General features: G+C 35.4%; 1 protein-coding gene across 2 annotated transcripts in view; it reads right to left on the bottom strand.

Annotated features, from left to right (window-relative positions):
* Positions 1–396: 396 nt before the first annotated feature.
* LOC107751286 (tumor protein p63-regulated gene 1-like protein) overlaps positions 397–21212 on the bottom strand; it is a 35768-nt gene continuing 14952 nt past the window's right edge. For both annotated transcript variants that reach the window (XM_016566959.1, XM_016566960.1), the window contains exons 5-6: positions 5845–5998; positions 397–1351 (exon numbers count right to left, since the gene is read on the bottom strand). In XM_016566959.1, the coding sequence (XP_016422445.1) occupies positions 1157–1351; positions 5845–5998 (349 nt within the window). In that variant the 3' untranslated portion in view covers positions 397–1156. The remainder of the gene's footprint in view (positions 1352–5844; positions 5999–21212) is intronic.

Below are 21212 nucleotides of genomic sequence, written 5' to 3'. Positions count from 1 at the left end.
AATTGCAATTTATATATAAAATAGTGATTGAATACCAATTAAGTGTTTTTATAAAGCTACTTATAAACAAAAAAATCTGTCTTTACTATAATCTTTGTTTTAATTTACCACAAGTGTGAATTTTCTATGAAATGTGATAATACAAAATGAATGAAATGCTCATATACCAAGGTTAGAAGCTGCACAATTAGTATTTTTTTCGTCAATTTAATAACAAATGAAAAGCAGCCACAATCAATGACTGTTCTACACTATGTTAACTGCATGGGGCCAGTTTTTTAAGGGGATAATTTAAATTACCTTAAATGTATAATTTACACAAATACAGTACATTTGTTTTATTTTTTAATATGTACAAGTATAAAACATATATAACAATATTTTCAACAAGATATGGTTACACTGGCCAATTGTCCTAAACTTTAGAAATGCCCTATAAATCAAAATCGTGCAGACTATTCAGATAAATGAAGCACACAATTTATTGAATTATTCGTAATTGTAGTTAATGTAAATATATTATATTCAGCACTAATGAACCAAGTTTCTGTATTACCATTTATTTCACAGGACATCACAGTATGTTTGACATTCTGCTGTAGAAACAAATCAAGACGACTGAGTGAATGTAGTAATTACAAGATGAGGGAAAAGCCAGCACTGTGTTCTACTATAATAATAAACTCTAAACCATCAAAAAAATATGACTTGTGTACCTTCATGCATCAATTGCCTTGTAAGAAGCCTTGTGATGAGGTAGAATATCAGCATAAATACAGAAAGAAAGGAAAGGCACTTTACAAATTACATTGTGAAGAATCAGTTTCTGCAGAGAAATAACTAAAACAGAAAACTAAAAACAAGATATTTCTACACAGGAAGTCGTAGGAGGAGGGACAACATACTTTGTATGTTATGACACAACCCAAAGGAAATGACTGATAGACATTGTTAAGATCTTGGGGCAATATAACTAGATGAAACTAAAAGGTTTGATGGACACTGAATGTATTTTAAGAATACAAATGATACATTCACCTTGATTTAAAATAGCCATATTAATATTCATTATCTTATATAAGTATAAATTACACATGCTCAGCTGGTATAAGAGAATTACTTCATGTAAACCATCACTGGAAGACTCAAAGTGCCCTCAGAAACCAATATTGCCTCGTGCTAAGCAATAGCCCAACTTGTTTTGGTTGCCTATAACAGACATCAGACCCACGTATGCTTCAACTAGGATGGGTTGATTCAGCAGAAGAACCCCGTTGGCTTTCCCAGGTACAGGATTCTTGCTGTGGGCTTTCTGTGCTGCTGAAGTCAGCTGCTCCCTGAAGTTTTGAATCTAAAAAGGAAGGAAAATATGGAAAAGTAATTTGTTCAGTACTAAAACAGAATAAAAATCTTTTGAAAACTTATTTGACTCAACTCATGTTTGTCAGGTTGGCGGTTTCTGCTTGTCAAAACATTCATGTTTATGTTTTCTCTTTTTTATCTACCATTCTTCATTTTTGTTGAACCTGCTGTGCACCTCAGTAGGCGGGGTGGAATGTAAGGAATGGGAATGTGGCTATGGGATTTGACACCTCTGAAGTCCAAATGACTGGTTATGCGATCTTTGTGGTCACCTGCATAAGACCCCTCGCTCACACCTTAAACTACATACATACTTAAAGGACAGCAGATTGTCCTGGACCCCGTGGCCACTTTAAGTGAGCCAGGGACCACAACAATCTTATATCAACAATTTGAAGCTCAGGTTTTTAAAAGTGATTCATCTATACAGATGCTTCAAAATATTACTTGAACTTTATGGTTACACTTTATTTTAAGGTCCAATTCTCACCATTAACAAACCATTAACTACGACTCTTGCCTCAATAAACTCCTAATTTGCTGCTTATTAATAGTTAGTAAGGTAGTTGTTAAGTTTAGGTATTGGGTAGGTTTAGGGATGTAGAATATGGTCATGCACAATATGTGCTTTATAAGCACTAATAAACAGCCAGTATGTTAATAATAGGCATGCTAATAAACAACTAGCTAACAGTGAGAATTGTTCCCTATACTAAAGTGTTACCAACTTTATTTCTTGTCTATTGTCTAAATTGTATTGCAATTAAATAATACAGCCTTAAATCAGGGTTTATGCTTTTTTCTAAACCAGTGACCACTTATGCTCCTTGCGAAAAAGAAGTGCTTAATTATATTGAATATGTGACCCTGGAGCACAAAACCAGTCATAAGTAGCACGTGTTTATTTGTAGCAATAGCCAACAATACATTGTATGGGTCAAAATTATCGATTTTTCTTTTATGCCAAAAATCATTAGGATATTAAGTAAAGATCATGTTCCATGAAGATATTTTGTAAATTTCCTTCCTTAAATATATCAAAACTTCATTTTTGATTAGTAATATACATTGCTAAGAACTTAATTTGGACAATTTTAAAGGCGATTTTCTCAATATTTAGATTTTTTCGCACCCTCAGATACCAGATTTCAAATAGTTGTATCTCGGCCAAATATTGCCCTATCCTAACAACTGTATTTGCAGATAATGTACGTTTTTCTTTTTTAAAAAGTGCACTTTATTATAGTGTCAAATCTTTTTTGTTGTTGTTTTATTGTTTTAGTAATGCTTTGTCATGCACTTTATGGTACATTTTAAAGTATATTTTAGTATATACTAGTGCTGTCAAAATTAGCGCGTTAACGCTGGCGATTAATTTTTCCAGTTTAACAGAGTTAAAACTATTTAATGCAGTTCATGCAGGCACGGGGCTAGGGTTAGCCACCCCACTCACAAGCTGCTTTGGTCTCTTTTTTTTCTTGACAAGAATTGCGTTTATTTAGACGCAGAACATCTTTACAACTGCATCAAACAGGAGACTTTTTAGACGAGCACTCCAACTTCACCTCAGTGCCAGGTGCTAGTCAAATGAGTGCGGAAAAGGTACACGTGTCGAGGGAACTTCAGTTGAACATCAGTAAGCTGCGGTCAGATGAGATGGTTGTCAGGCCTTATATCAGTAAAAATGAATTTTCCTGTCCTGTGAGTGTGAGCTGTGCGGTGGAGTGCTCTGTAGCCTGTATGATTTCATATTAAAACGCCAATGAAACTACGAGCATGCATGTCAGATCCGCGTCACGTTCAGCAGCGGCAGCTCTTAATGTAATAGCAGCCAAATAATGTAATAACCCAGGTGCGTTAATCAAAGAACAAAAAAGAGGAAATCAATAACTTTCATAGCTCTAAGGATTTATCTATATTTAATTTAGAATGTAGTGTTTGATAACTTTATTCAGTTTCTGTATATTTCCTACTTGCTGAAGGGCACAGGTAAATATGACATTTACTATAATGGGTTTATGTGAAGATTGTTTTAAGTTCACTTAAATTAGAAGTTGTTATTTTTTCAAGTCTAATAAATGTTAAAATTGATAGCTCTCAATTATACTGTAATGTTAGTATAGTTAACATTACATATAGTCAATGGTTAAATATTAGGAAAAAAGAGACATCAGGGGCCGTATTCACAGAACATCTTAAGGCTAAAAGTAGATCATAACTTGCTGATTTAGGAGAAAATTTTAAAAATAATGGGCATGTCAATCCTAAATTTAGGACTCCTAAATTTTTGCTCTAAGTGTATTTCACAAAACGTTTTAGCACTAAAACTAGCTCCTAAATCTGTGAAACTTTAGGAGTAGTGAAGAGTACTCCTAAGTCACTAAGACCAAGCCACAAACTATGTTGCCGGCAATCTGCCTCTGAACGTAAACATTTTAGAAACACTTGATGATAATGACCAAAGGTATCACCTTTGGTTTTGGAGGTTATCCCAACTCCAAATTTTCCTTTGATTATATCCTTGTTTTCATTAACCAGTTGGGCAAGAAGTAACAGCTGTTCTTGCATCCAGTTTTTTTTTTTTTTTTACATTTGCATGTATTATCAGCCATGATTATTCTACTCTATTAATTAAAAGGCTGCTAATATGCATATACACTAATTGTTTTTGAGAAGCACACATGTAAGAGGCTGACAATTAGCTGAACATATACTTGTTTAATTAGTGATATCCTTATCCTGCATTTTAAAATCTTTATTTGAATGTGGCAATTGACATTTTTATTTTGAAACCTTTATTTGAATACGGCAACATATCGTGCTCTACACTATTTCCATGAATAAATCTCTGACAGAGACTATCAGCCAATCACTGTGTGCATAGTTAGTAAGCATGATAACATCATCCATAGCAACGAGGTCAACCCCGCCCTTACTCTTAGCTTAAGACTTCTCTCTATTATGATGTCAGGAAACAGTGGTTGCAATTTATTTTTTAACTCTGTTCCTGAGCATTATAACCCCAATTTGCTATTGTGTGCTGTGCATTTTACTGAGGACAGCTTCCACAATATGAGGGAGTACAGTGCCTGCCGGATTCGCCAAAAAGCTTTTGTTGAAAGACGGAGCAAGAGGCGAGGCAGTAATGAAACACCGTCTAAGCTGTTCGCCAATCACAATGCACTGGGACAGCTAACCAATCACAACACATTTTGTTTTTCGGAAGGCGGACCTTCATCAAAGCCGGAACTAATCGAGCCGTTTGTGCCAGGAAGGGGAGAAAGGTATTTTAATAATGTAAATTATGTGAAAAATAATGCGTTTTTCGAACCACCAAGCATGAGAGCATGTTCTAGTACACCCCCAAAACAAAATCAAGACTTTGTAAAAGAGCATAATAGGACCCCTTTAATAGAAAACTCTTAGCTAAAAACTTTTACTGCTATTTAGGAGAACTCTTTGTGGTAAGATAAAATGTTTTGTGAATACGGGTCCAGTAGTATTGATATCAGTGATACTCGCCTTCAGTCATAAAAAAGATGCCATTAAACAAATATTAAAAATATACTGTCTTTATGTTGTTACTACATTAATTTAATGATTGACTGTGAAGTTATTTCAATATAAAAGTATATTTAAAATTGTTAATATTATGTGGGATTAATCGCGATTCATGAAAGTTGCTTTTATATACATACAGAGATGAGATAACAAAATCACACAAAAATACCTGCACACATAAAAGAAAAATGTCCTCGGTAAGCAGATGGTTAAAAAATGTGTTTTTTTCAATGGTAGTTTTCAATACAGTAAACTATAATCATTGCCATATTGACATCTAAATGAACAGCTTTCAGAGCTTGGCCTCTTAAACCTGAAACATGAGTGTTTTTATAGGCAAGAAATAACTTAATGGCATGTATGCACACAGATAAACCATAAACTTGAATTTGAACTTGTTTAACCTTCCACTGGCAGTGCATCACTAAGCCACTTTTTTAAAAACTAGTAAGCCTTTCAATCAGTAACTTAATTCAGTAGTTTTTGTGCCATGATTTTTAGTAAGACTTATTCAGGAAATTTCTCCTGACTTTGTGGCTTTAAAATGAACCCAGTTGAAGAAACGCTGCCTTAAGTAACCTTGCTTCAGCCTCATGTAGTCATTCTTTGAAATCTTTATCATGTAGTGAAATAAATATGGCAACATGCATGTTAACTGAACACGTCATTTCTTCCAAAGTCGACTTCCAAGAAACTGTGGATTCTTACTCCACCTCTACAAGTCCTCTGGCAGCGCCTCTGTAATACTTGTGAGTAACAGCATTTGAAAATGCCTAAGTGAGCTCATATGATGGTCGGGTTTTGTCGTTATGAAGTCTGATAATTTGACTAAAAAAAGACATCTTATAGAAATATGTCAAAGGTATGGCATGTGACCTGACTGTGATAAAAGTGTTCTGTGTGTTGCATAGTAATACTCACATCACACAGGTGGCCCAGCTCCTCATTGGCACTCTTGACAGGGTGATAGGTGAATGTAGTGAACGGATAGTCAACAGAAAAAGGATTCCAACGGGAAGTGAAAGACGGATCTCTGAGTTTGTCCCAAAACACCCGCACACCCTCACCTTCTCTCCTGAAAAACACACACACATAACATAATGCTTGTATGCAGGAAATTATATAATTTCTAGAGAAATATACATTCATCTCTACAGGGGACTCGACTAGAGAACTCAAAATCTAATTTCATTTCTAGAAAAAAGACTAGGAAATGCAGAAATGAAAAAAAAAGAAAATCTATATATCAAAAAAATGCATTTCAATGCAATTAGTTGCATGAGTCTGCTAAAGCATGCACAAAAATCACTCAGCTGTATAAAAATCAGGAAGTAACACACATCTTTTGTTTCTACATATGCAAACTCTTACTAACAAGTGCATTATCTGCTCAGTGATTCATAATTTCATGCTTTCAATTGACCCTGCAGACCCCCCAGCTTCGCTCCATGCCAAAACTGCCACCATTTTTCTTCAGGACGCCTCCTTTATGCACAAGCCAATGTAATGTTTGCTAAGCTTAGAGGCAATTCCCTCCGCTCATCAGATTTTCTTTCATTCCCCCTGCCTTTCTCTTTTGCCATTTTAAGTAAATAGATTTTAATGAAAAGCCTAGAGGGGATGTCTTTATTTTCCAGGCTGATGAAACCTCAGAAGACAAGAGAGCGTCTGGCAGCAAACACAGGGCTTAAAAACCTCCAAACACTCGCTCTTTGAAATGTGTTGGCACCATTCCATATTTTACAAGCATCTTTCACAATTGACTATGTACCGTTTCTCCATCAGTCATGGTATGAAAGGCTGTGATTTTTACAACTGTCCATACATTTGTACCAAGAGACTTATCACCAATCTTCATTTAATACCAATTTTAAGTACTGCATCATGTATTGGTGCAACAAAATAAATTGAAAAGCAATAAAACATCTTCAAAGTAAATTTGAGTTTTAGTCGTGCTTATTGACCGCTTGGTTTCTATTTTGGTGTTGTTGCTCCAGGCAGCCTCGCCCACAGTGAAATTTCATTGGGTTGAAATCACGCTCCTCATAAATGTATATTAAACATTGAACATGTTCTGATTGGCTGTTATTGTGCTGCATCACACTGCGTTTTTGCATTTTCACCAGAAACCTGTTACATCGTGCCTGTTTTTCAATATACAGAATGAGGAAGTATAAAAAACATTTGACATTTTTATTTGTTTTCAGAATGATTATTTACTAGAGAGAGCTGGGATATCTGAGAAATGTAGAGAGAACTTTTAATGGAATGAGCTTGGTGTAAATTCAACGTTACTTCTTTGATACACTCTTAAAAATAAAGGTTTCAAAAGGTTTTTTTGCAGCGATGCCATCTAAGAACCATTTTTGGTTCCCCAAACAACCTTTCAGTCAATAGTTCTTAATATAGTTTAGTCCATGTCAGTAAAGAACCTTTATTTTTAAGAGTGTAGAAAATGGAAGTGAAAGAAGTTACATTTTGTTATTGACATTTGAGTGGCATCAGAAAAACACTTCTCGTGTGTCTCACTGATGTGCCTTTCAGCACAACACCATGGCAGTTAATCATACGTAACCAGTGACCTAGTGGGCCTCCTTCACTCTCATACAGACAGACTGGGCTCCAGGTAAAGTCAAGCATCTACTGTAATCACTACAAAGCATTCAGTGTTTAGCCGCAGGAGGTTAACTGTCCTTTTTTTGTTTTTCTGAGCTGATAGATGGATACATTCAGCCTGAGGGTTGAAACAACTGATTCCTTTTCTGCCCATTTACTCTCCACTTCACCTTTTCCCAACACTCTCCACTTATTTACCATTTCTATATATTTCAAAGTTATGACACAGTGCTTGCATAGAATGGTAACCTAAAATGGTAACATCTACATTAACTGCTTTAATTAAAGGACCAAATATTATTTAATATTTCTCAATCAACCTAAATAAAGGAATTTATACAAACGAAACATTTTTTTTATGGGTTAAAACCAGTGTTGGAGAAAGTTACTTTTAAAAGTAATGCATTATAATATTGCATTACTCCCTAAAAAAGTAACTAATTACATTACTTAGTTACTTTTTATGGAAAGTAATGTATTACGTTACTTTCGAGTTACTTTTTAAATCTGGGCAAATGTAAAAGCCCTTTCACAACAAAAGTGAAAAGAATACACCTCAGGCTCAGGGCCGGTTCTAGACATTAGGAGGCCCTAGGCAAAATTCATGTTGGAGGCCCCCCACCCCCAATAAAAAGCACTTGAAACAAACGTGATTCCTAACCTTTTTATTTATACAACATTTCATTTTAAATTTGTATATTTTTACTTAGTAACAGTCAAAAGTTTGGACATTTTTAATGTTTTCGAAAGAAGTCACTTATGATCATCAAGTCTGCATTTATTTGATCAGAAATACAGAAAGAACTATAATATAGTGAAACTTTAAATAATGGTGTTATTTTTTGCCATACTTTAAAATATCTATTTCTGTGAGTCATAGCTCACAGTAAAACGATTTTTTTCCAGCTGATGAACGATAAAACACTGACAGCCAAATAGAATCCATCCTGCTGTAACGAGCTCAAGAATTTAAAGCGGCAGACGCATGTGCGCTTAGAATAAACAGACGATATCGTTCGCTGGTGTGGACGCTAATATCGTTATCTTTATAGTTATTTTTATAGTTATCGCTCTTGGTGTGAACGGGGCTTTAGAATACACTGCAATCACTCCAAAATAGATGACGACAACTCACACACCTGCATTAGGAGCTGTTCTTTGCGTGCCTATTTAGCTTTTTGCTTCAGCACCTGAAGGATGCGTTCGTTATGGCAAACATTCAGAAGGCGGGACTCGCTTTGAAACAGCAACATTAACTGGTTTAATTGCAGGTGAGTGGCAATTCAACAACATCCAATGAACAATGAGGCTAGTATTTTGCTGTCCATGGACTGGCGTATAGGGGATGTTACGGTTTTGGAGACCCCTCCTTAAAGCCAGAGGCCCTAGGCAATCGCCTGCTCTGCCTATAGCTAGCGCCGGCCCTGCTCAGGCTGAAGGAAATGTAAATACATGTCTGGACAGTAGAGGGTGCAGCTCAAACATATTGCTTGAAGAATATGATGCAATAACAAAAATAAAACACAAATGTGTCATTTTTGCTTAGAATGGTTTAACTGGATGATTGAAGGTCAGTAGCAAAGACATTGGTTAATAAAATGGGATTAAATACATAAATTATGTTTGTCTCATTTAACATATTTAATTATTGCAGGTTTGTATAATATTCTGAGTTTGCATTTGACTGTTTTTCTTCATTTTGAGGAATATTGAATCTGTTTTTGTGCAGGTGAGAGGAGTAAATAAATACATGTTCATATTTAGTCTAGAACTACAGTAAGCATCATGTTCACTCAGTCCGCACAATGCCTCTGCACTTACTTCCGATTTCTCTCAACATGGCAACACGAGAGGTGTCAGTCAAGACATGGGAAACAAAGTAACTAGCGTTACTTATTTGAAAAAGTAACTCAGATATTTCCTTCTAAATTAAAAAGTAATGAGTAAAAAGTAAAATTAGTGTTACTTTACTAGTTACTTAAAGTAATCTGATTACGTAACTCATGTTACTTGTAATATGTTACCCCCAACACTGGTTAAAACAGGTAGAAATTGCTCTTTAAGGTAACAGTTGCAAGTTACCACTTTTTAACTATAGTCATAATCATACGATTTCAAGATATTATATGATAATATAAGCATATGTTGCATATACATTAAAGGGGTCATATGATGCTGCTAAAAATAACATTATTTTGTGTATTTGGTGTAATGAAATGTGTTTATGCGGTTTAAAGTTCAAAAAACACATTATTTTCCACATACTGTACATTATTGTTTCTCCTCTATGCCCCGCCTTTTTGAAACGCGTCGATTTTGGGGGCGTGTTGGAACGAGCCGTTTTAGGAGGGTGTGGTTAACTCTTAACTTTTATAAAGAATATCTCTTTGGTTTTGAGACTTTAGTCTTTGCAACTTTACAGATCTTCTTTATGCACCAAGAGCTTGTAACACTCCAAAGAGAAAGGAAAAATTGAAATCGCATCATATGACCCCTTTAAGGAAGGACAAATTAGAATAACTTGCATGCATTTAACTTTTTAATGTTTAAAAGTTGCATTTAACATAAATAGTTAATTGTACGTCAAGTTGTTAATATTTTTATTCTTATTTGGTGTTCCATGGATGACAGCATACAGGTTTGGAATGAGGGCAAGCAAATAATAACCCAATTTATTTAGTTATTTATTTTACTACTCCTGTAACATTCCAATTTTCCTTCAAACTGGCACTTCATGTTTAGTCATGAAACCAAGCCAGTCTGACAGAAGCCAGTCTATCTGTTCTTCACATAAACCAATTATAAGGAATTAGAATGCAAGTATGGACTACAACATAATCATAAAAACTATCAACAATATCCTACTGCAGAAATAAAATGTAAAAGCTTACAGGTGTGTAATGAAATAAGAGTGGATAAATAATGACTAAAATATTGAGTAAATAAAATAAAATGTATAGTAAGTTTTTTTTTTTTTTTGGGGGGGGGGTAATTTTGTTTCATTTAGGTTATTTTATATAGTACAGTATATATACTGTATATATATATATACATATGTACATATGTTTTCAGTGTACACAGAGATGTCAGTGCTTGGAATCTTTATACATGCATAAAGTCTTTTATGAATACATAACCCCATCTTCAACACAAGACAATAGATTTGACCATGTGCACAATTGCTTAAAAATGAGCATGTTGCATTTCCAGGTGTGTCGTACTTGGCAAAACCAACAAACTCTAGAACACACCTTAAGCAGGACCAGTTCCTGCCAAACACACATACCTTAAAGCTACAGAGAAAGAGGGACTCGTTAGATAGAAAAAAAGAAAAAACATAACTACAGGGCAAGGCTGTGTCTCCAACTCTCCCGGTGCTGCCTATGTTTACACTAACACTCTCAGACCTTGACAATGGCTGCTGAGGTCTCGCTGGCTACACCCTGCTGAATAAACTGTTGTGTTGAGAGAAAAAGAGAGGAAAGGTGATTATGGGGCGGCACAAAGCCTGACTCAGAGAAAAGGCTGAAAATTTGACTGTTCATTGAGTATATAAGGTTTTTGTATGAATGCTTAAAAGCGTAAAATGTGCTTTGTGTGCACATGAGCAAGTACACATGCATACATTGTTTGTGAGAAAGCAATTATGTGTTTAACTCTGTGTGTGTGTGTATGTGTGTGTGTGTGTGTGAGAGTTGATTCCAGAGGTAAGCTATCAGTATGCGAGGGCCAGCTGAGACAGGCAGAGAGGGCTGGGACATTCACTGTTTATGGTACAGGCTTGAGCTTTCACTGATCATTGCCACGAGTCTCTCTCTCTCTTACACACACACATACACAGACTATTTCATTCCATCACTCTACATGATTGAGAAAGATTGAGAAGGGGAGGGAAAGGGAGGGATGAAAAGAAAAGGTGAAAAAGAGAAGGTGAAAAATGAATGCTAAGATCTGTCATGCATGACACACAAGCTTTTCTGAGACGCGTTACACACAGGAGTGCATTCCTAAAAATAAAGTCACACTAACACTTCCTGCTGGCCATAAAATTGGAATAATGTTTATGTACAGTATTTTAAAGAACATTTTTGAAATACAAAAATGGTGGCACAAGCTGTCACTCAATTTTACAACTACAAAAAACAATAGTGGGATAGTGTACACACACGTGTACACACACACACACACACACACACACGTGTACATATCTTATATATAATATTTAATGATATAAAAATTATAAATGCATTTTATAATATTATTTAATTTTTTTTAAGTCACTTTAATCATGAAATTGTTATTGCTTCATAGTGCAGACAATATTCCTATTCAAAGAAAGTAATAAAAAATTGTTGAATAAAGGCCTCCTGTACCGAAACCGTGTGTTTTTGTAAGAAAAATATAAATATTTCAAACGTAATAAACACTTTTCTCTTACTTCCGTTATCTTTCATACGCGGAAGGCGTTCCGGTGGATGACTCAGGACGTATGCGCAGCGTGCGCGCCTCTGAGATATGCTAGCCTCGCGAGCATATGAAAATGTATTCATATGAATAAATTTATATACAACGGTATGAAAATTTCATATCAATTTCATATCTTTTTTTAGCATAAACATTAAATTAACATTAACATACACTGCATGCTGCTTCTGCGTCAGACTGATGCTGGCTGGACAGGATTTACCGCGAGTTTTCAAAATCACGATAATCAAATATGGTTTTGATGATAATTAAATTTTAAACGATAATACTAACCGTCAGGGCATTTTATCGTGATTTATCGTGAAACCGGTAATCGTTCCATCCCTAGTTTGTTTACAGGAGCAAAGGAAGCAAAGTTTCCTTACTTTAGCAAAGGAAAACCAGTCTCCTCTTGGTTTATATAGAAATCCTCCGACATTTTTCTTTACAAATCCTCGGTTTGTACTTCTAATTCGTGACCGGCGTTTTGTTTTGTCATCTCTCCGCATTCGTCACTAATCACTCAACGCCGACGACCTACGTCAAATACAAATCTAAGTTTGACAGTTTAACAGCTGAGCCCAAGCCTCCGTTACTAATTCCAAAACATCACTTTAGAACTAGTAACGAAGGAACATTGAGTTGCTTCATTAAAAGTTGATTGTTTTACTGTATTAAAAGCTGTGTATTATGTAGAGTAGAGTATTACGCAAGAGAGATTGACTGAGTGAGTGTGATTACCTGCATCTGATACAGCATTCATTCTTCAGTTCAGTCTCATATTCACAATAAAACATTAGTTTGAATGTCCGCTGAGGAAAGCGATAACTTCCGTTTTAGTCTCTTTCAATATAAAAGTCTTTACCGCTGACTCGTAAAAAAGTCTCTTGTCGCCAACTAATGGAGGAACAATGAAACAACAACTAAACAACAGGAACAACTAAAATTACCATCACGAACACACAGTTTCCTAATACTAAATGCTACTATTATTTATATAAAATATTATTTATTGATAATAATTTAATAAACAACAACAACAGTCATCATAAACGCTGCTAGGCAATTCAGTCAAAAGCACAAAGGCAGTGCTCTGATATACAGCACTGAAGTTATATAAAATATAATGTGATGAGATTTTGCCCTCAGCAAAAACTATTTGCTCTGGAACAAATAATAGATTAATGAGACCAAAGACTACCCATGAGATTTACCCAAAATGAATTATATCTCATGTTTAACCACTATAGAGACATCAGAGCCAGCGGTAAATTTCACAAGATCTGGCTGAGGTGAGGCGCTCTCGGGTGGCTTCATGAGCGCAGAATGGCCGCTGACGTCCTGGAGCTCACATCTCCAAAAACGTCAAATAACATTTTCAAATAGACGTTATTTTTATTAACAAACCACATATTTGAAGTCTAAACAAGCACATTATCGCCTAAAAACTCTTAATACTACATTCTGTGACACAAAACAGTATTATTTTTAAATTATAGTAGATTTGGGCATCCGCCATGACACTTGCATGACATTTTCTTCATCTTTGACATGTTTGTTTTGAAGTGTTTTGAAGTCTGTTACCAAAGAAACAGGTGTATATTAAGTGATCTTAAACACTTGTGCAACAGCAGGACTTGTCAGTCAATAAATGGGAAAACAAAGTAACTGGCATTACTTTTTTTGAAAAAGTAACTCAGATATTTTCTTGTAAATTAAAAAAGTAATGCGTTACTTTACTAGTTACTTGAAAAAAAAGAATCTGATTACGTAACTCGCGTTACTTGTAATGCGTTACCCCCAACACTGGTTGTGATTCATTTTACACCACTAATCATTGATTTCTATGGTATCTGCAAATGGTCACTGGCTGACGTAAATATCTGAAAATGATTCGGTGACATCAGGGTCATTATATCATTGGCTTACCAGGTACTCGTTTGGATCACTGGAGAAATTTTCTAAGGCCATTTCCTCATTTAATACTAGAATGTAGTGTATTTTAATTAGGGTGACCATATATCCTTTTTTCCTGGACATGTCCTGGCCAGATTTCTAAATTGCCTAAAGGTGTGTTTGGCTTGAAGCGGCTGTGCAGATTGATCAATGTGTGACAACAAAGTACCATGAGAGCGATTTGACAGCATGCAGAGAGTCTGCTCTCTATAGCTCTCATGCTACTTTTATGTCAAACACAGACTGGTCTGCGTAACACCACTTGAAGCCAAACACTTACAACCTAGACAATTTAAGACATTTAGAAATCCCAGCCAGGACAAGAAGAGGATGTATGGTAACCCTAATTTTAATGTCAGTAGTGTCAGAGTAAACTGCTTTTGTGTAAAAAAAAAAAAAGAATGTCATGTTATTTTCATTACGTTTGCATGACATGTTTGCTTAAAAGTGTTTTGTAGTCTGTTATCAATAAACAGCTGTTTTTCGAGAGAACTTGGACACTTACGCAACAGCTGTGATTCATTTTACACCACCACTTTATGATTTCTGTGGTATCTGCAAATGGTGACTGGCTGACGTAAATATCTGAAAGTGATTCAGTGACATGAGGGCCATTATATGAATGGCTTACCAGGTACTCGTTTGGATCACTGGAGAAATTTTCTAATGCCATTTCGTCATTTACTAGAATCTAGTGTACTGAAATACAGAAAAACCAAAATAACCTTTATGGAAAAACACTTCACATTCCTCAGACTAAATGTCATGTCAGTGCCACTGACTGAATGCATTACATATTGTTACTGCTTGCCATTAGCTTTAATTAGGAGTAGCATCACTAACAAACACGTAGTAAATTGTTGTTTTTTTTAAAAGAAAAGAAAAGGAAGGAAAAGGAAAGGGAAAGGAAAGGACCTCTAACCATTAGGCCACGTCTGCCCCCCGATTTCTACAATCATTTAGTGTAACATCAAATGACTCGAGAAAGAAGATCAAATTAATTCATTTACAGTTATCATGGAAGGTTTAAAGTAGGATTGATAAGTTTCATTTTTTGAACAATTTCCAGACTGAAATGTCACTGCAATTGTAGGTTGACTCAAAAATAAACGCAACAAGAAACACACACACTCCAATGTATTCTTAGTTAAGCTTTGGTGCAGTGTCTTGAAATTCCTGTAGCGGTCGACTGCACTTTGTATGACTGAGGACTGGTAAGTCAACATACTAGATGAATATCAGAGGTCTGCTACAGCTGTCAGGGCAAGTGGCTCGCGGAGTGCCAGAGCCAACAAACAAATCCTCAGATTGCTCAATAGATCCTACGATTGAGCAGCACGGCCAGATTTTACAACACTCACTGCATACATCCATAAGTCACTCTTTTACTTGACAAGAGAATTGCATGATCAAAAGACAGAGGCAGAGAATTCAAGCACGAATTTCAGAGCAAGTGAGAGAGGAAGGTGAGAGAAAGACATACAAGGTGGGGCCTTATTCCATCCAGTGACTAATTTCCTTCATGAAATCCAGAAAAGCAAGTGCCAAGAAATGATACATCATAATGCTTCTGTGTAATATACAGTGGGAAGAAAAAGTATATTAATTTATCGGAATTGGTAATGTCATCGAATTTTCATCAAATTCACTTTTTGCACTTTTTTTTTTTAACAGGACAATGATGTGTATTTTTTCTTATTTTGTTTAAATATCGTAATTGCCATTTAGTACTGCCCTTTAGAAGATACTGACATGTTTCAGAGAAGACAAAATAAGTACAACTGAACTTACCCTTATTATCCTGTTCAAAAAGTTCAAACACCTCCTGGCTCTTATTGCGTTGTGTTTTCTTCTTGAGTAACGGTTAATATTTTAAAAGATGGATCTCAAAAACAAAGAATTGCTGGGGTCAGATATGCAGAAAATGTTGGGAAAAAATATGCAGGAACTGAAGGAGTTTTCTAAAGAACAGTGAGAAGTTTAACTGCTCAGAACATACAAGGGACTCCTGAATAACTTGTGAAATTCATCACAAAAAGTCACTTCACTTACTTTTTCCACAACAAAGTGAATGTTTAATGGGATGTGTTCAATAAAGACATATAAGATTATTATTGTATTTGTGTTGTTAGCTTAAGCACATTGTGAATACTTGAAGAGTGCCGTCTGAAATTTTCATCTAAAATGAGCATTTTTATCAGGTTACTATGTTTATGTTCAGTAATTTTACTCTAATGGCAATGTATAGGTCCTTTTCTATGCAATTAAAGTGAAACTACTTGACAAAAATTTAGGAGCCTGATAAAAATGCTCATTTTAGAAGAAAATTTCAGACGGCACTTAGAGGCTTTTGCATCTGAACTCTTCACTTGTATAGAAAACTTGTATACTGATGAAGATGGCATTTTATGGCCTATTTAATGTATATAACCAACCAATTCCAAAGGTTTCACATACTTTTTCTTAGCACTGTAGGCAATATTTTACCGCAATCAGGAATAAATCAGCGCTCTCCATATAAAACACACAAGATTTAGAGATTTAGCATTATGCTTCCTGACAATGACTCTCAGGTCCAAACAATGCTGACATATTAATCTATATGAGCGCAGTGGACGCAGTCAATACAGTGAATGACCTGACAAGCACTAGCATGTTGACACGTAGTTAAGAAATGGTTAACAAATCCCTATGTAAACTTTAGTTAATCCACCCCAGGAAGTCAATCACAATGAATTCTGCAATACAGTTCTTTCGTTTGTGCAGTTTATACCCCACCCAGAGCACTTAATGGAAACAGCTCAGATAGATTGCAAGGTCTAGAAAATCTGCTAAACTAATAAGCTTATAGTGATTCAGAAGTTATATTGGTAGCCTGGTTCTTAAAGAGGTAATATTTATAAGGTGGTATTGGATACAGCGCCGTTTTGGGAGGATATGTACTGTACTGTATGTGGATGCTGCTCTAAATATGTGAAATTGCCCCCTCTGCTGACTGGACTGCAAACCTGAATGATTCATTATCAAGTGTTCAATATGTGGTGGATTTGTTTAGCTATTGAGCAAAAAAAAAAAAAAAATTAAGCATTTATTTTAAGTATGAAGTTGTATAAATATTATGTATATGTATAATGTATATGTACATATGCTTTTTAAAATACTTTTATTCAGCAAGGACTAAATTCATCAAAAGTGGCAGTTAAGACATTATTTATTACACAATTAAACAATTTATTAAACAATTTCTTAATGCTGTTCTTTTAAACTGTCTGTTCATCAAAGAATCTTGTTTTAAAAAATTATCACGTTTCAAAAATATGTGAAGAAATGTTTCTTGAGCAACAAATCAGCATATTAGAATGCTTGAGCAATGGCTGCTGAAAATTCCACTTTGATATTATAGTAATAAATTACATTTTAAAATATGCTATCCTCTGTCTTCTCTGTGTCAATGTATGTTATTGCTTATCCAAGTTTTGTAATGACAATCTTCTGCGCTTAATTGCAAATTTCATTCTCTATATGTTTGTTTTTGACAGATAGCTGAAAACATTGCCTCCAAGTCTGACACATTGTGATGTTTCATAAACATGTTTTTTACACTTGACTTGCTAAATATAGTTTTATAGAAACATTCCGTAAAAATGTGTAAAAAAAATTTTTAAAAAAAACCTCGTCAGCACGAGCTGTGGAGAACACATGAGTGATGTGCAGGGTAGATGGGTAATTAATTACCTTGTCTAGACAGTCTGGGTCGAAAAGCACTTTTTGAAAACATTGCACACTCCTTCATCCAGCCACACTGAATGAACTCCCTTTGCACCACATTGGGGCTAAGACTCATTCAAAACCACCATAAACCATTCTCCCTGCAGTTAAGAGAATTTATCAATAGCCATACAGACATCTGGAGCAAACCATGATAAAACTTGGCCATGGTGTAACCACTGCATTGTTTGGCTGTACAGTAAATACATTTCATCTTCGTGTGAAAACATTTCCCTGTTTGACAGTTTGAATACCAATCCAATGCTCTTTCTTAGGAGGTGTACAGTTAACGTTTCAGAATCAAAAACAGAATTTGTAGAAAGAGTTACAGGTCACTCTTGTCCTTAGTAAAGCCAGTAGTCCAACCATTAATCACTGTAATGACTCATGGCAAAAGTCCACACATAATCAGCACACTTTTTGTCCTGCACTGACTGTTGGACAATTCTGTGGAAATCTGTGGAAAGGTTTTAAATATGACAAAATGTTTTGGACAGAGCTGAAAGTACTAGGAATGCACAATATTAAAATTCTGGCTGATGCTGATATGCTGGGAATTATTTTAACATTATTCATTACATTTTATACTACTTTGAAAACAAAAGTAAAAATAAAAAAACAATAAAATCAATAGTTTTAAATGCTACAATTTAATTTAGGCATCACAACATTTTAATGTACAATCTAAAAAATTGATATTCATACTGACATCTGCTAAAAATTATGCAGTAGATGACAGAGCTACTAGACTAGATGACAGTAAATATAATGTAAATGTAAAGTTAATGTAAAAACAGGTGGACATAATATATATTGCAAACATTTCAATATTTTATATTATACTGTCAATATTATTTGTCCATATATATATATATATATATATATATATATGGACAAATAATATAAACAGTATATTATATAATATTGAAATATTTGCAAAGTTCAATCAATAGTGACAAGTAAAGACTTTTTACAATGTTATAAAACATTCTCTGTCAATTAAACGCTGTTCTTTTGAAGATTCTATATTAGTGATTTATTAGGAATGATGTAACACTGAATTTCAGCTTTGCCATCAAATGAAAAAAAAAATACATTTGAAAGTATATCAAAACAGTTTAAAATTTCAATAATATTTCACAGTATTACATGCTGAGCAAAAGAGTAATTTGTCATTGCCATAAAAAAAAATCATACCGACTCCAAACTTTTGAATGGTAGTGTATCTAATCTTAACCCTAAACTGATACATGAATAAAAAACACTTATATTAGTAATGATATGGTGCCAATATATTCCAGTACTGTACTTCAAGTGGTAGCTGAAAATGTAGATGCCTTCAAGATAATACAAGACCCATGCATTTTTTGTTGGTGTCCTATTCACCCTGTCTGGGATATTTTAATAATATTTGACTGATGCATTGCATTGATCCAGACATAGATTAAAATTTGCACACCAAGTTTCCTTTGAATGCACAAATGCCTGCAACTATAACACTGGGCCATCGCAATTTATACATGCTGACATGAAGATAATACTTCATATTTAGCACAGAGCCCTAAGACGTTCCATTCACTCAATAATTCATCGGACTGATGCTGCACAGTGGTGTTAAGTAATAACTGAGGTTTGCCTTTTGAGGCAATTCTACTGTAGTATTCTACTATCCTGTGTTTTGCTGTCCCACATACTGTAAGTGAGGTTATGAACAAAAACATCTGAGGTGTCATCTGAGGTGACTAACCATAACAAGATGAAGAGCTCATCATTGAAGTGATTAAAGTCAATGAGACAAAAAAATGAAGTGGAAAAGATAGACTGGAGATCAATAAGAATACTATTTAGAAGTTAAAAGGAGAATATAAGTAGAGAACTGCATGCACAGTCATTTAAAAGAGAGAAGTGCAGATAGCTTGAGCATGAGATTGAGAGAGAGACAAGAAAAAAATGATGAGGGAGACGGAAAGAAAGTATTAAGCAAAAGAAAGAGAGTGGCTTTAAAGCTTGCCTTTTTCCTCCATCACTCTAGGGTGGTTTTCAGTGGCGTTTTATTTATAATTGAATGTAATGTGGGGAGATAAAGTCAGCCCAATACGGCCTGCCTCTCCTAAGCACTTCACACCACATTACGTTTTATTCATCAAATTAGTTTTACTTGGGTTGGTGTCCCCTGAGCCAGCTTTAAAAGGTTTGGATGAAAGGACTACATTCATTTCTACCACTAATCGGTTACACAAGAGCTATACTGACAGTTCTCTCCTCCCTGTGTTATAAAGTCCTCTTTACATCCCATTTCCATTCACATAATCCCTCCACACAAAAATTAAGAGAAGAAAAGAGGCTCTGGCCTCCTTCCCCTCTGATACCATTTGTTAAATCCTGCTGCATTGTGGGTATTATCACTCTGTAAAAACTGATAATACGGTTAGGAAAAATTACTCATGGTTTCAGATTTTCCTCATTTGTCTTTTTAAGGCTTTAAGCAGCACATTGAGGATGGAGAAAAGTACAGGAATGAATTAGAGTCCAAAGCCATTGGATAAATATTTCCGAACATATAAAATACTTTATTGTGAGAATATTATAGGTTACTGATCCAGTTTGGAACACCTGGCCACTCAAGGTTACAATCTAAAGACAATGTTACTGTCATGCATCCAATACTGTAATTAAGTTAGCAATGAACTCATTAGGCCTGTCACCGACTAAAGATTGTTCTAATCAACTAGTCGACAAGTGCATGCATAAAGCTTGCCGCAAAGTACCAGTAAAAGTAAAGACTGTGTGTTGGGAAAAATAGCAAGGAGATATGTGACCCTGGACCACAAAACCAGTCATAAGTAGCATGGGTATTTTTGTAGCAATAGCCAACAATACATTGTATGGGTCAAAATGATAAATTTTTATTTTATGCCAAAAATAATTAGGCTATTAAGTAAAGATCATGTTCCATGAAGATATTTTGTAAATTTCCTACCATAAATATGTCAAAACCTAATTTTGATTAGTAATGTGCATTGCTAACTGCTAAGGACTTTATTTGGAAAACTTCCAAGGTGTCATGGTCGCTGCTACTGTGGAGGAGACGAAGGAGCACGGAGACGTAGGAAAATTAACATCAATGGTCTTTATTCATTCAAATAAAGAAGAACATGGAACAGGCAGGAACACACACGTAGCAGGAGGGTTAGACGTACAATACCGGACGACCACAGAACGCAAAGGCTGGGATACATGGGATAATTAGAACTAACTGGAGAACACCTGGAAACAATAAACAAAAATAAACAATTAAACATGGGGGAAAACGGGGTCATGGAGCACGTGGGGGAGGAGAACACAGGACTGACATCACGGGGGGTGGGCGCCCTGGAGGCTGGTGCAGGACTGGGACACAGGGATCAGGCAGTCCAGGGAGCCATGGCAGCACAGGAAGCTCGGGGAGCCATGGCGGAGCAGGCAGCTCGGGGGGCCATGGCGGA

This window comes from Sinocyclocheilus rhinocerous, unplaced genomic scaffold (genome assembly GCF_001515625.1).
Source record: "Sinocyclocheilus rhinocerous isolate Xijiao unplaced genomic scaffold, SAMN03320098_v1.1 scaffold2035, whole genome shotgun sequence".
NCBI lineage: Eukaryota > Metazoa > Chordata > Actinopteri > Cypriniformes > Cyprinidae > Sinocyclocheilus > Sinocyclocheilus rhinocerous.
The sequence above is the reverse complement of the archived record's forward strand: the minus strand, read 5'-3'. Positions and strand labels throughout refer to the sequence as shown.